Raw genomic sequence first — 17,087 nt, 5'->3', positions numbered from 1 at the left:
TTTTAGGAAAAGCCGTCAGTGATTAGGAAAAAAGAGAAATTCTTCAAAACTGAATGAAACAAGAAAGAGAGGCAAAATGTGAGGGCGAGCAATGACTGTTGTCAGTATTTATGTGAGAGGCTTAACATAAGACAGAATACGTTTTTATTATTTTCTTTTGTGGTGGGGGAGGGGAGGGGGTATTTCTTTTAGGTAACGCTTGCCTTTTCAAGCGTCTGTACAACTGAAAGACGAAACAACTTCAAACTACCTGTCCACCTCGTTTACACGTGTCGGGAGGCTTTGAAGAACGAGGCATAACACAATAGACGCTATTCTTATTTAATGACGTGTAAATGAGTGGTCGGATATTCTGCAGTTTAGCCCAAAATACAAAGAGAAGTAAAAGAACGGTTTGTTTCAGTGATGGGTTCTCTGCAGTCGTTTAGGAGGTTCACCATCCACTGCATTTTGCAGGAGTATTTCCGTTCATTTCCAATGAGAATACGTTAGAGAAATAACCTTAACCACTGTGGTAGAAGAGTTTAAAATGAAATCGCATAAACAAAATGAGCAACGTATCCAGCAAAATCAGCCTCTAATTAAATCATGTGGTCATCTGTATTATGGTGTAACTGCAATCACAAATTCATCAGAGGAGAGAGGAAAGAGAGATTATGAGAAAGCTTAAAGTGAAACGCTCTAGACAGCGCTTCTTTTATTTTTCAATCTTAATTTTTCGTTCCCGCGCCCGAAATGTCATGTTTAGAAACTCTTAACAGTGGCCAATTTGCATTATTAAATCAGTTGATAAAACCAAGTTTCTTTAAAATTACCCTCTTTTTTCATTGTCCTTGATGAATTGTCCCCAAACAACTTGATCAGTGTAACTTATATCCATCTTATCCTCCAGGTCTGACATGTGCGCACGTGAATCTCTGCCATGCGTGAAAACCTTTATTATTTGCCTTCAATCACGTCACATGACAGAGGATTGGGTAAAATGCATTTCTTTTATCATAAATTGTTTTCAGTCTTTTTCTTGCTGATCATTTTTGAAATTTTGATAACTCATAGTTACAGACAAATTTGACACGAAGATCTACTGTCACCAGCATTGTCACCGCAGTGCACGCTAAAGCCTTTGAATTTTTTTTCTTTTGTTTTGTTTCGTTTTGTTTTGTTTTTTTATCACAGCCACGTCCTTCCAATGCACCGTGCTGGGATCTCCACTTATCTCCGAGGTACAATTATTGCACAGTACAAGTTTCACGACAAACGCTCACAAGAATTTATGCATCATACCACTCTAAGATTCACAGAGCCAGCCTTGTTTGAAATCGATTTATATGATTATTATTCATGTGTCACGCACACTGATAGAGTCAGAGAGTTGGTCCGCGTGAGTTCCTGTTATGGTAGCGTGCCACTTAAAGTAAGCTGGTGACGCAATCCTTTGTTTCTTTCTCTCGATCACTACGCGGAAACTAAGCGGGTTTCTTGGAGTATTACTAACTTCTTCATCAAGCCTTCGGTTTCATCTCTGAGGAAAGGAGCAACTTGCAGTAGGACTTTCGTCTAACTATCAGCAAGACTAATTAATCACTGTGTCAGTCAAAATGTAAATCGTCGAGTTAAGATTTGTTTTATCAGAACATGAGCTTCCTAAAGTTGTAGAATTCAGTGGTTTACGAGTTCCGCATCAGTACGGAACGACTAAATTTGAGAAAGGTAAGTGCTATTTTGACGCTTCTTTACCTTCGCTTTTTGGGCGGAACTGTTTTCGTTTCTCTTCTCTATCGCGAAATGTGGCGATAATCGCTCACTGGAGCCAAACAACATGTTATAAACAATTAATTTAAGCGTTGATGTACACAGAGCCAAACGCCGCGAATGTCAATAATTGTGTAACTGTAGAGCGTTCCTTGAGAAAACCATATTGTGAATCGTCAAAAAGAGCACCGAGGCGGTTATTAACGCAGTTGAATAGACAACGCTCTGACTAATGACGCAAAGAAGAGAAATTGGACGATAATTTCATCTCAATTCATCTCAATTCCATTTTTTATGGACTGGAACAACTAAAGAGTTTTTCCATTCAACAGCGAGTTCACCAGTTACGAGAGATAAATTTAAAAGATGACAAATAGACGGGGCTCGTTCCAAAGCACATTCTTTAAGTTTGTGGGTTTAATTGCCTCAACCTTTTTACTCTCAAGATCTGATTGTAAATTCTCTCATCTAGCTGTTACACATTTCCTTGTTAATTAGTTACGAGAATCTGATGTTAGATGCGCACTACCAGGTGTTAAATTCTTATTACCAGTTTGCTGGATAATGTATGAATATAATGGGGAGAAGCTACGTGTTAATCACTTCTGGCAATATCAAGTAGGCGATTGGGATTAAATTGAGGTAAGGCCATTACAAGCTGAGAAGAGCGTCTAACGTCAAAGCTCTTGACATGTATTTAAAAAGTAAATTTTGTACTTGCTCGATTCCGAACTTACTGTGGACAATAGATTACGAGTATATCTTTTCAGTGGGTGAACTCAGCCAATTTAGGACACAAGACAAGATCTTAGGCTTTTAAAAGTTTGTTTCTGTTTTGTATACACCGTTGTTTGACGGAGTGTTTCTGGAGGGTTGTTCGTGAGGAGTGACTTGTTTTAAGAAAATCAGACGCCCAGCATTGTATTTAAACTACATATCCCCATATCCCTGACAATAAATGAAAGCCGCTCTTTCCCGCTGATTTTTTTTTTTTTTTTTTTTTTTGTACGCGCCTGGCTTTTTTTTTTTTGTTTCCAGTGACTTAGCACCTGACACATGCAAATACAAATTTAACCCATAGTTTATTTCTCCAACGGACACGTTGAGACCACCTCACCCCTCCCTTCCACCCTGCTGATGTATTGTGGTGAGCGTTTTAACAGTCTTGTTCCTCTTGTTTCTTAACCCTTTAACTCCCAAGATCTGATCGTTAATTCTCCCCTCCAGCTGGTACACATTTCCCTGTCAATTAGTTAGAATTGGGTGTTACCAGGTATGCTACTTTCAGAGAGGTCCGCATTAACCATTGAAAATACTCGTACATGTGCTGATTCAAAGGCTCATAACTTTTGAAAAGTCGAAAACGAACAGGGGTTTTCCATACGTTTACCTACAAAAGTCTAAACTTAACAGCTGTGTCGAATGGAATTGTCAATCAGGTCCCAAATCCCAAAACTTAACGTCTAAATCAAGGTTATTTACGGCCATCTGCCAATGGCGATTTATAGGGATCAAAATATGTTAAAATTCGCCTATTCAAATATATTGAGAGGGAAATTCTAACTTTCTTGACAAACTAGACAGGTTTTGTAGCAATCTGATTCAAATTTCGTGGCCTAACTACGTGAATCAAATGTCTTACAATGTTACAAAGGATGCCTTTTATACAATTTTTGAGACGTTGCGACGGACCCTACGGATTGGGAAATAATTAGGGCTCCTAATGCAGTCAGAAATCTATTTCGAATCAAATCAAATCTAGTTTTAATCAGCTCTGTCCTAAGTTAAGTCTTTCAGGTGACAGCTAGAGTTTCAGTCAAAATTATTTTTGGCGCGAAATTGACCGGGTGGAAATAAGAGAGACAGCCTCTTCAGTGGTTAACCATCTTGCAAAAGCGAATGGATTATTTTACCTGAAACAGTCAGCTTCATGGCTAAACAATCGATGACAACAATAGGAAGTGAAATTAGTAAGTCAGGGAGATATTTTAGTTTGCAAAATTCCCAAACCCGGCCGGCAGTATGTAGGAGAGCTTCGAATTGCTAACGAAGAGAAACAATGTCTTGTCACCTCTCTGCGCCTTCTAACAAAGGAATTGTGAAAGGAGATATCGGGGGACTATAGATGAATTACTGCCGAGTTAATGCCAATGACAACGGGGAGGGGGTATGGGGGAAAGAGGAACTTATGAATATTACAGAGCTGAGAAAAACACAGAGTGAGTCTCAGTAGCCTGATGGTTAGTACACTAGATCCCGGGTATAGAGGTCTGGGTTCTAAACCTGGCCGTGTCAACGTGTTTGTGTTTTTGGGCAAGACATGACACTTTACTCTCACACTTGTTGTTTCTTGTGTATTATTTTTACATGTTAATTTGTTAGTTAACGTGTTTGTACGTTTCATTAGTTGTCACCCGGGCGGCGATGTGTACCTGCGGTTCATGTTTATATCGTTGTGTAATGTTACGTAAATTATGTCGAGTTATTTCATGGGGTTTGTGTAGAAATGTAGTCCTGTGGATCAATGTTTATGTCTACTCTATAAGAAGCAGTGTCCTGTTTTTTTTTAAGTGCCTGTAAAGTTATCCACTGTAAGGTAAATATTTTTCTTTATAGTAAGTTATTTGTAAGTTTTCGTTCGAGTACATTTTTCCATGGGGCACAGACAAATTTAATTCTGAAACAATCAAAATCTTCTCATCTCCCCAATTACTCCACCCCACCCCACCCCACCCCACCCCTCAGGGAATAAATAATGACCGGTCCCTTTGCAACCAAGCAACTGCAGTACAACATACTTAGACACCACAATATGCGATACAAACCTATATTGTTATAGACTGTTGGAGTAATCATTATGATAATTAACAATTATTCCACGAGCGCGCGTTGGATATGAGATGATAGATAGCCAACGAGGCGCGTAGCGCCGAGTTGGCTATATTCATCTCATATCCAACAAGCGCGAGTGGAATAATTGTTTTATTAAAAACGTTAAATTAAATTAAATTTTATTCAATTTTTAGCTCCCTTTTAATTTTAATCTGACACGTACGCTTGCCATATTTGTAAATTATGGTATATTGGCTGATATACCATAATGGCTAAGCCAATAAAAAGTCTTGAATTGCATTATCCAATGATCTAGTTTTTAATAATAATGATTATATCGACAGGTCAACCATCGGCAAGACTATATCACAATTTTTTATATCTTGGTATTCAATGTAATGTTTGTAGTTTTACCGAAACTCGTACTGTTATTTTATTTTTTTTCTGTTCCACACACTTATCTAAAAACTTTACATCCCAACATCAGCATTACTATCTTTTATATTTCTTATGGTATTGACGAGAAGAATTTAGTTTAAAATGCAATCATTTCCATAATTCTCATAAGCAGTGATACCTTGGTGAATAAATTAGATGTTAGTCACCCTCACGTGTTTAAGCGTTAAAGAATGTGCGCCCCAGTGTCGAATGAAAATTGGAGACAGTATATAAGGCAGCTTTTATAACATTTAGCCGCGATTGTTCAAATAATGGTTAAGTTATTGAAGGAAGCGTTGATAACATAAGGTTTAATTATTCAATGAATACATAAATCTCTCTCCAGACCACGGTGTACATTGAGACTTTTTAGCTTGATATTTTTGTGTGCGTGTTGTATGTGTCAACATGGGTAAAAATATTGATTTGTTGGAGTCTAGAAATGTGATTCCAATTGCATGGAGAACCCGAAGGCCGCCAAGAAGTTAGGCTGATGATTACAATTTGTATCTGGAGAGTTTTTGTCAGCTGCAAATTAAACGATGACTTTCGAAACGGCATCCATCTCTTTTGACAGACGGTAAAGAAAATCAAACAACTGCAACGGATCGATCTTCTGGAAACTTCCTTGGTTATCTAAACTACCTATTCTTTTTTCCACTAAACAACCGAGCATTTGCCTCAAGGCACGTCCCCAAATACTTTAACTTCTTAAATGGCTAAAAGTCATGATACAAATATGTGAGGTATTGTCCAATGGCATAATACGAAGCACCGTTAGTTACTCATAACTTCTTCTCATATCACCTGCGCTCGTTTTCTTATTCAGTAATGAGTCACTTTTAGTTCGCTTTCAACCCAAGAACTTACCTTTGTCATTTACCCACCCTTCCCCTTCCCCCCCTACGGGTGCATCAGAGGGGATAATGGCCACGGCCTTACTCCCCCTTAAAGCGACTTCGCTTGTTCCAGCAAACAATAAAGATAATTTTGTATATGTATGTATGATTGTTGTTTCTCAGTGCTCAGGATTACATAATATGTTTTTGACATGTCATGATAAGTGTCTTCTATCGCGCGAAGTGTGTTTTTTTGTTTTTGTTTTTTTTTAAGGGGGGGGGGGGTTGTTTTCAATCTTTTGACAGTTCAGAATGTCACAGGCTTACTACAAAACTGCCAGTCTCTCTTTCAAATTTGCTGACAGAAACTGGTAACCAGTCTGGCTGCTCAGTGTAGGGAAATGGCGGATGTTAAAGTTGGCTACGGTTGATCTCTACTTTGAAAGACTTATTTGACATTCGTGAGGCGACGATTCTTGCAAAGGTAAAGTCACTCATGCACCATAAACGTTTCTGCTTGATTCCTGTAATTACTAGTGTGGAAAATGTATCTTAAGAGCCAAACTGTAAGCCTCGTGTGTTGCAGTCCCTTTGTGCTTCGGTCAGCACTTCCTGTACATTTTGGTATTTTCGAATCATCTTTTTAATGGAGCCCATAGATATACTTGATATCTCTATATTCAGCAGCAATTGATGTTGGTTCACTAGTTCGTCATCACCGTGTGAATTTTACTGCATTTTTTACTTCTAGCTACTACTATAGGCGTGCTTGTTGAAGACATCATTCTTCATACAACGTTTTTACATTCGGTCGTGTTTGATTTGATGGACCGATTGTCTTATCGATTTAAAGAAACGACAAAAAAAGAAAAAGCTGATGCGGCCAGGGCGCGAATCTGCAGATTCGAAAGGAGCAGGTATAGCCATAGCACCAGCTATGCAGAGTATACATAAAGGAGAAGTTTTCTATTGAGATAAATTTAAACATGTACCCATTCTATTAGTTTCCTACCTGTAACCGCTTTGGTTAAAGCTGAATTTCACTACTTCTGAGAGGGACTGGAAAATATTTTTTGGTTTCATAAATACCTCCGTGATTAGTTCCTTTTTAGACAGGAAATAATATTTAGCGTTTCAGTTCTGGATAAGACCTTGTGTAATCAAGATCATTTCTAAATAAATGACAAGTTAGACCGTAATCCTCAATAAAGTAGTCAAAACCCGCAAACATTGGTAAGCAACAACATATTTTGTGATTATGTTAACTTGTAGTTGTGATTCAAAGAAAAATCTATCACTAGTTTTCTACTTTTCTTGGCTCCTTTAATTGCCATATGCTCGTTGCCCAAACTGACATTACCGGTATTCTTAAAGTTATGATCACAGAACACTGAGGTAATTGTTTCAAGTAATGATTTCAGTTGACCACTTTGATATAAGAAGACCTCAAAGAATAGGAAAAGAATAAAGAAAGAAAAGATCCTACATTGGTTTGGTGTTTATCACAGTATACATCTGTATCAATCCAGGAATCAAGTGCAAATTGTAACTTGAAAAGAAACATTTACACTACCCTATTCCAGCTGTCAATTAACCAGTGCACAAACTCTGTTCTAACCAAGTCCTCCTTTTCTCCCAAGTCTGGCACTGATAAGAGCTTTCTTCTTAACCTTTTACATTTTACATCACACTGCAGTAGCCAACGGCAATCATAGACTGCTAATAATTGTTTGCATTTTGTGTTGTTGCCTACTATATATATTAATTACAAGCATTTTTTTATAGAAGAGATGTTTTCATGGCTTCTGCTACTCTGTCAAACTGTTCTACCAAAGAAACCACCAATTATGCTCGGCTATGTCACCTTCTCGTAGATGTTGGATCTTGTGTTCTGAGGGAGATCTTTGACAGGGTATGTCCACCAGGACAACTTCAGACTGTTCTGACTGATGCTACAAATCATGCAAAATTGCAAACACTGCGAAAGAAAAGAGTCTTGAGTACCTTCCAGTGGGGGAAATTGTATCCTGCTGTGAGATCATCTGTCTCCTCTATAACCTTTGATAGCTCCCTACTGCTACTTCTTTTGAGGAACATTTGGGGTCTGACTCTCCCTGCCTCTGGCCGGAATGACCTTCCCCTGGTAACAGACACCAGTCCAGCAGCTGACATCACTCGCATCAAGATCCTTAGAGACAGAGTTTACAGCCATGTTACCAGTGGTTCAGTTGATGATGCAACCTTCAGTTCCTACTGGAATGACATCAAAGACACCTTTCAGCGTATGGGAGGGACCCACTATCAAGATACCATCAATGATCTTGAAATTGATTGTATGGATGCCAATGTTGAGGAACATTACCAAGAGCTTTTGAGAGAGTGGCTGAAGGATGAAGACTGCACCAGAGACGAATCACATGAAGATGAAGTCAGAAAGGAAGATGACCTGGAGGATTCCATTGAGATATCTGAACAAAGTTCAGGGAAGGAAGGTTTGTTTGATTTACCTTTGTTGATTTGAAGTCTTTTTTATAATGTTAGATATAGTGGATTGTGAAATAAAAAGAAATTTTCCCAAAATTTCTCTTGGAAAAGTCACACCAACATGTACATGTACGTGAATTTTTATGTTTTTTTTCTTGATGATGGAAACATTATAGGATAATTAGATCTAGGGAGTGAAAGAGTTCACTCTAATAGATAACATTTTGTCTCTTGAGAAATGTAAACTGAAAATTAATTTTAGTCTTGGTGTACAAGTTTTCTTGTAAACATTGGTTGCACATGTAGGGACTTACACTAACCTCTTTCTGTGATATGTATGTTTACCAGAAGCTAGAATGTGAATCTGTGTGAACTTCAATTGAATAATAATTATCACAAGGATGCAAAGAAATAAGCTTATATGGTTAAGAGACAAGTCAGTGTTAAGAGACATTTATGAATGATTTTTTTTTCAGGAGTGTTTGCAGCAGCCCATGATTTTAAGACAGAATGGCTGGTAGACAAGGGCATCAAAGACTTAGTAAATGAGGGGCAGTCTTCAAGTGACAAATGGAAACAGTTTGCTTCTGTGATGGCAGCATCTGTTGTGGACAATAGATTGAGAGATTCAGTCATATTCCAAGATTGGCCTCACTATAATGCAGGTATTTCTGTTTCAATCTTTTTTTTTTTAAGGGATAGATGTGATTTAGATCTAAGTTCCCACAACATAAACTTGTATGGATTGCAATCAGAATGAGTCATTCAGTATCAGTTTACAAAATAGGAAATCAATCAAGTTGCACTAATTTTGATTCCCATAATTAAGTTGAACGTGCTTTCTGTAAACCATTACACCCTGATATCGGTATTCATATTCCCCATACTTTTCTCTATACATTTACTTGGGAACTGACTAGGAGAATTCATTTAACCATCAAAGCTTCCTGGTTTGGCAATAATTTCCTCTATTCGCATCATATTTATGAATGACTCAGCAGTATTACAGTAATGAAAAAATAGATGCAGGCCACTCAAAGGATTTAAATGGTTACTGTAAGTGTTAGAGAGAAACTATTGGTTACATTGAGGGATGTAACAATGGATAACAGTTCATTCTATGAGTGAGGAGAAAACCTGTATTCTGTAGTTAGCTTGGTTTATAGAACACAGCCAAAATATAGAGAACTGACAGAGGCTAATGACATCTACAAAAGAGATTTTATGTGATTTGAAATATATTCCAGGGCCAATTTCCAATACATCAAATTGTTTTCATGCGTTTTACTCCCCTGATCTCATTAGAAATTCTCCCTACCGTCTGCCATTAATTCTTATGATGTTCCTTTAAATAAATTGGTATGAGATCAATTTTTAATCCCTTATTGATATTTATTTTTGTTCTCATCACTTGTCTGGTTGATACAGTATTGATATTGTAAGAAGAAATTCGGTCTTGGTCACTCATGACATTTTTTAAAGGATTAAAGAAGACTTATTAAGTGATATGTGTACAACTGTATTTTGATGTTGGAACTTTTTGGAATTGGAAGGAGAGTGATGGGTGGCAGCTCACATATTTATGGTTTTTTTTTTTTACCTCTTTCTTGGAACCTGAAATTGATATCATGTTGGGTTTAGAGTATTTAAGTGAATGTCTTAAGAACAAATTGGTTTAACGTTTATACTCCTATGATTACGTTAGTAATTATTGTCTTCACTGTCTGCCACATAACTCTTATGATGTTACTTTGAGAAACTTTGTGTTGGGTCAACCAACAATCCCCTTGTTGATATATTTCTTAATTCTCATCAGTTGTCTGCTTGATATTGTATCGATATTGTAAGGAGAAATTCTGTCTTGGTCACTCATCAGAGTTAAAGGGTTAAACTGACAACATTGTTTTTGTTTCTTGAATAATTTAGGTGCCAATGAATTACCTGCTCGAGGTAAGTTCCACGTGTTCTCATGATTGAAATACTTGTAGCCTTAGTGATGTTTATTGCTCACTATATACAGAAGTTATATAATGATTAGTGAATCATAGAATGCATCAGATTTTTAGAATTGTTTCCTACCTACTGTCTCAGACTTTAACTAATTTGTAGATTAGGCTTAGCAGCCCTTTCCATTGAACAGACTTCATTTCATCACATTTTGCCACTTTGAAAGGTTTGCACAAACTAGTACGTAATTTTTCACCGCCTACTTTCCTTGGTGATGTTAAGGTGGCTGAACACAGTTTTCGTGCGCGCTTTTGCTGATGCAATTGAGTGCATGCCCAAGGATTTTGAAAAGCAAACATGCCATCAATGGAGCGTTCATTTTATTTACTCAACACGTACCTAAAGCATCTGTGCTATTTTCTATACTTGTACTTGCTTTACTATACTTGTACATTTCAGTACCAATCATTATACTTGTTGTCTTACTTTGAAGTAACATGTTGAGTTTAGATATAACTTTGTGAACTTTATGTCATGATTTAATATTTTGGGATAGATGTTTATTGAGTACATTTTTTCCAGGTTTCAGGGAATTTGCAAGGAGGGGTAAGAATTACTTCGTTTTTTCTGCCCCACCCCCTCTCTCTCTCCTCTACTTAAAGGAAAATCAGGAAGTTGCCAAATGTCAGAGAAGTAATTGAAAAAACGAAATAACCCACTTGTTTATTTAAGGGGCGGTGTGTTGCTAGGGAATTTAAATTCATTATACACAGCAATGAATCTAGTTACAGTAAGTATTTCACTTTCATCAGAGACAGAACTCAAAAGAATTATTATTTTGAACAGGTTTACCTGAGAAACCCACCATCACAAATGTAGAAAGTGAAGTTGACAAAGATTTCACTGTGACCTGGTCAGAAATAGAGGCTAATAGCAATAATTGCAGCATTAAATACCGTCTGGAATGGACGAAACAACCCAGGACACAATCCACAGAACTGGTTCAACGCGGAAACATTGTGGAAACGCACTTCGAGATAACTGGTCTCGAGTATGACGCAGAGTACGAAGTGAAGCTGTTTGCTGTCAACAAACAAGGAGACAGTGAGCCAGACGTCAGAACATTTAAGACAAAGAGTGGTATGTACTGTACCTTAACTTTGAGTAAAATAGTTGCAAATGAAATAAATAAATAAATAAATAGTTGGGTTTTAAATCCAGGAGTAACACTGCTTTTCGTAAAACAAAGAATTGAGAAACTTTGTAACAATAGCTTTAATACTCATACCGCAACACTTGTAATAGAAAAGACAATGATTTTCCAAACTCTTTCGAACACGCTTAGGCCCATATTGTGAACTTGAAGTCATGATTTAATACTCTGGCATACAACTGATAGATGTTTATTGAGTACATTTTTTCCAGGTTTCAGGGAATTTGCAAGGAGGGGTAAGAATTACTTCGTTTTTTCTGCCCCACCCCCTCTCTCTCTCCTCTACTTAAAGGAAAATCAGGAAGTTGCCAAATGTCAGAGAAGTAATTGAAAAAACGAAATAACCCACTTGTTTATTTAAGGGGCGGTGTGTTGCTAGGGAATTTAAATTCATTATACACAGCAATGAATCTAGTTACAGTAAGTATTTCACTTTCATCAGAGACAGAACTCAAAAGAATTATTATTTTGAACAGGTTTACCTGAGAAACCCACCATCACAAATGTAGAAAGTGAAGTTGACAAAGATTTCACTGTGACCTGGTCAGAAATAGAGGCTAATAGCAATAATTGCAGCATTAAATACCGTCTGGAATGGACGAAACAACCCAGGACACAATCCACAGAACTGGTTCAACGCGGAAACATTGTGGAAACGCACTTCGAGATAACTGGTCTCGAGTATGACGCAGAGTACGAAGTGAAGCTGTTTGCTGTCAACAAACAAGGAGACAGTGAGCCAGACGTCAGAACATTTAAGACAAAGAGTGGTATGTACTGTACCTTAACTTTGAGTAAAATAGTTGCAAATGAAATAAATAAATAAATAAATAGTTGGGTTTTAAATCCAGGAGTAACACTGCTTTTCGTAAAACAAAGAATTGAGAAACTTTGTAACAATAGCTTTAATACTCATACCGCAACACTTGTAATAGAAAAGACAATGATTTTCCAAACTCTTTCGAACACGCTTAGGCCCATATTGTGAACTTGAAGTCATGATTTAATACTCTGGCATACATGTTTACAGTAAACATTTTTTTGAACTATGTACCACCTCATTGTAGGCCAAATCTATACCAAACGTTTGCACTATAATGCAGGTATTTCTGTTTCAATCTTTTTTTTTTTAAGGGATAGATGTGATTTAGATCTAAGTTCCCACAACATAAACTTGTATGGATTGCAATCAGAATTCATGAGTCATTCAGTATCAGTTTACAAAATAGGAAATCAATCAAGTTGCACTAATTTTGATTCCCATAATTAAGTTGAACATGCTTTCTTTAAACCATTACACCCTGATATCGGTATTCATATTCCCCATACTTTTCTCTATACATTTACTTGGGAACTGACTAGGAGAATTCATTTAACCATCAAAGCTTCCTGGTTTGGCAATAATTTCCTCTATTCGCGTCATATTTATGAATGACTCAGCAGTATTACAGTAATGAAAAAATAGATGCAGGCCACTCAAAGGATTTAAATGGTTACTGTAAGTGTTAGAGAGAAACTATTGGTTACATTGAGGGATGTAACAATGGATAATAGTTCATGCTGTGAGTGAGGAGAAAACCTGTATTCTGTAGTTAGCTTGGTTTATAGAACACAGCCAAAATATGGAGAACTGGCAGAGGCTAATGACATCTACAAAAGAGATTTTATGTGATTTGAAATATATTCCAGGGCCAATTTGCAACACATCAAATTGTTTTCATGCGTTTTACTCCCCTGATCTCATTAGAAATTCTCCCTACTGTCTGCCATTAATTCTTATGATGTTCCTTTAAATAAATTGGTATGAGATCAATTTTTAATCCCTTATTGATATTTATTTTTGTTCTCATCACTTGTCTGGTTGATACTGTATTGATATTGCAAGAAGAAATTTGGTCTTGGTCACTCATGACATTTTTTAAAGGATTAAAGAAGACTTATTAAGTGATATGTGTACAACTGTATTTTGATGTTGGAACTTTTTGGAATGGGAAGGAAAGTGATGGGTGTCAGCTCACATATTTATGGTTTTTTTTTTTGTTTTTTTTTTACCTTTTTCCTGGAACCTTGCTCACTATATACAGAAGTTATATAATGATGAGTGAATCATAGAATGCATCAGACTTTTAGAATTGTTTCCTACCTACTGTCTCAGACTTTAATTAATTTGTAGATTAGGCTTAGCAGCCCTTTCCATTGAACAGACTTCATGTCATCACATTTTGCCACTTTGAAAGGTTTGCACAAACTAGTACGTAATTTTTCACCGCCTACTTTCCTTGGTGATGTTAAGGTGGCTGAACACAGTTTTCGTGCGCGCTTTTGCTGATGCAATTGAGTGCGTGCCCAAGGATTTTGAAAAACAAACACGCTATCAATGGAGTGTTCATTTTATTTACTCAACACGTACCCAAACCATCTGTGCTATTTTCTATACTTGTACTTGCTTTACTATACTTGTACATTTCAGTACCAATCATTATACTTGTTGTCTTACTTTGAAGTAACATGTTGAGTTTAGATATAACTTTGTGAACTTTATGTCATGATTTAATATTTTGGGATAGATGTTTATTGAGTACATTTTTTCTAGCTTTGTACCTTTTCAGTGAATTTGCAAGGGGGGGTAAGAATTACTTCTCTGTTTTTTCTGCCCCACCCCCTCTCTCTCTCCTCTACTTAAAGGAAAATCAGGAAGTTGCCAAATGTCAGAGAAGTAATTGAAAAAACTAAATAACCCAGCCAATAGAACACAGCCAAAATATGGAGAACTGGCAGAGGCTAATGACATCTACAAAAGAGATTTTATGTGATTTGAAATATATTCCAGGGCCAATTTGCAACACATCAAATTGTTTTCATGCGTTTTACTCCCCTGATCTCATTAGAAATTCTCCCTACTGTCTGCCATTAATTCTTATGATGTTCCTTTAAATAAATTGGTATGAGATCAATTTTTAATCTCTTATTGATATTTATTTTTGTTCTCATCACTTGTCTGGTTGATACTGTATTGATATTGTAAGAAGAAATTCGGTCTTGGTCACTCATGACATTTTTTAAAGGATTAAAGAAGACTTATTAAGTGATATGTGTACAACTGTATTTTGATGTTGGAACTTTTTGGAATTGGAAGGAAAGTGATGGGTGCCAACTCACATATTTATGGTTTTTTTTTTTTTACCTTTTTCTTGGAACCTGAAATTGATATCACTTCTCCAACAACCATGGGTGACCTGCGTCCTTATGTATGGGTATCCATCCCCGCCAAAATTCAAACTTGTTGTTCAGACATTCAATTTGTCACTTCAAACATTCAATTCGTCACTTCAAACATTCAATTCGTCACTTCAAACATTCAATTCGTCACTTCAGACATTCAGTTCGTCACTTCAAACATTCAATTCGTCACTTCAAACATTCAATTCGTCACTTCAAACATTCAATTCGTCACTTCAAACATTCAGTTCATCACTTCTAACATTCAGTTCGAGAGAGAAAACAACGCAAAAGTATGCTTAGGTGGATTGGGAGTTTTTGAAAGCCATTTCTTAGTCATGTCATTAATGTGTTTCCGCCGATGCATTTGGTTAATGATCTCATTAACCCTTTCCTGTGTGTTTTTTACCATCGATGGTTTGAGAGGTTTGCAGTGGACTCTGGTGTTGAGTTGCACTTTGGCTTTTTTTGTTTTTTTCTGTCTTATTCATGATCGTTGTTGTGTTGCTTTTTTGAGGGCTAAAACAGAGTTCAGTTGTTTTTCAACTCTCTTAGGGCCGTGACCTCATTGCGTTACAAATTATTCTTTGGCTTGGAAACTGTAATCTCTCCAAGTAGCTCTCAAGTGTAGTAGAAGGCTGAACCGTTGGCATCCAGTTTGATATGAGACGGATGTAGTTCTTTGTTTTGTTTATGAAAGATGTATTGGAGGCGCTTTCATCATGCGAACAGATCCCGTAAGAGTTGGCCTGATTTAACATATTGCTAGAAACTTTCCACTTCAAAGCGCACAATTTTCAATTGCTAAATACTGCAAGGAGACTAAAATGACGAGTGGCGGATGTATTTACCATAAAACAATTGACTATATTTCCAGAATGGCTCTTGAGAAAGACAATTTTTGGAGGTTTTGAATTTCGTGTCACAGGAAATAGGTCGCGGCGTGCGTTGCATCAGGGTTGGAAAAGGGCTTTTAAGGTCCTGTTAATGGTAGACGGGAGATAAGCTCTCGAAGTCCCTTTAAAAACAGACTTCTCACTGTTGACACAAGACTGTTTGAATGTACTCATTGAGCATTGACTACTTTTTGATTTGTTATGCAATTTAAAAGAACCACGTGGATGGCATTCGTAAGGTAGAAATTCATTCATTTTATTACATGTAATTAACGTTTTAAACTATTACAGGTTCAATCCCCGCATATGTGTTGGCAAGAGGACCAGTTGGACTAGAAGCATACAGGAGAGCACTAGAAACAGGCAAAACCTACGATAGACGTATTAAAATAATGTTGATTGGTCAGGACCGTAGTGGCAAAACAAGCCTTAGAAGATACCTCGGAGGTGAAACATTTAATGAACAGGAACCAAGCACTGACGGTATTGTAATGATTCCATCTATCAAGAATGCAGGAACAGGTGCATGGAAAAATCCTGCTGATTTAGAGACCACAAGTGCATTTCACCATAAGTTTGCTGAAGTGGTTACTCAGTTCACTGAAGAAACACAAGAAACTTTAAGTGACCTACTTACACGTGAAACCTCTGAATCGATTGAATGTAAGTTAAAACTGATACGTAACTCAAACTTCTCCTGCCTGGTCCTGACAGTGGACATTTAAGTAACTTCTGTTGTCATGGCAGCGCCCCCTTAAATGTTCTCTCTGATTTGAAAATCTCTTCTAGCTGATGGCAATTCCTAGAGCTCAGTGTTAGCAGTAGATTTTTCCTTTAATCTAAATTGACAATTTTAATAATTGATTATAGAAAGAGTTCTTTTGGAGGTTGTTAGTGCAGGCTTTCCTCTTTTGCTTATAACGTATTCATTTCTACCCTGGTAGACGAAGAAAATGCATATACGTTTAAGTGACACGTAACACTTTCATCCACAATTTGCTAAGATTTTGCCCTCTTGGGCTAAATACCACCACAAAGAGAATTTTGATTAAGCCAATAGAAAAAAAAATTTGATAATGCAGTTTAAGTGAAAAAAAAAAGGAAAAAAATAAAAGCAAATTGAGAAGAATCCCATCAATAGCCACTAAAGTTTATCGGAGTACTTTCTTCCTCTTTTTCCTTTCCTACCTCTCTCCCTCTTTCTTACCTTCATTTTAACGAATTAAAATTCGCAATAAAGTAAAATTGTCACTACCAATGTCGTCGATGTCAGCTGCGACGACATACAGTGTATATGTTGGAGTTCAATTTTATCCTTGGTTCAAATTTTATTTTCCTTTGTTTCAAACTTATTATCATACATTAACATGACTGAGAACAAAGGAAAATAAAATATGAACTAAGTATAAAATTGAACTACAACATATATACTGAAATTCTTCCTGAAAAAGGAAGATTAGTATTTAT

The 17,087-nt window shown here is 36.8% G+C and overlaps 1 protein-coding gene across 5 annotated transcripts in view; it reads left to right on the top strand.

Moving 5' to 3' along the window:
* The first annotated feature begins 6,226 nt into the window (after positions 1–6,226).
* LOC111337035 (uncharacterized) overlaps positions 6,227–17,087 on the top strand; it is a 50,278-nt gene continuing 39,417 nt past the window's right edge. For 3 of the 5 annotated variants that reach the window (XM_088728259.1, XM_088728256.1, XM_088728261.1), the window contains exons 1-8: positions 6,227–6,345; positions 7,647–8,353; positions 8,822–9,010; positions 10,272–10,295; positions 10,875–10,898; positions 11,139–11,432; positions 11,982–12,275; positions 15,912–16,283. In XM_088728259.1, the coding sequence (XP_088584385.1) occupies positions 7,660–8,353; positions 8,822–9,010; positions 10,272–10,295; positions 10,875–10,898; positions 11,139–11,432; positions 11,982–12,275; positions 15,912–16,283 (1,891 nt within the window). In that variant the 5' untranslated portion in view covers positions 6,227–6,345; positions 7,647–7,659. The remainder of the gene's footprint in view (positions 6,346–7,646; positions 8,354–8,821; positions 9,011–10,271; positions 10,296–10,874; positions 10,899–11,138; positions 11,433–11,981; positions 12,276–15,911; positions 16,284–17,087) is intronic. The other 2 variants (XM_088728257.1, XM_088728258.1) reach the window with 2 other exon arrangements.

Source organism: Stylophora pistillata, chromosome 7 (genome assembly GCF_964205215.1).
Source record: "Stylophora pistillata chromosome 7, jaStyPist1.2, whole genome shotgun sequence".
Taxonomy (NCBI): Eukaryota; Metazoa; Cnidaria; class Anthozoa; order Scleractinia; family Pocilloporidae; genus Stylophora; species Stylophora pistillata.
This window is presented reverse-complemented; position numbering and strand designations above follow the sequence as displayed.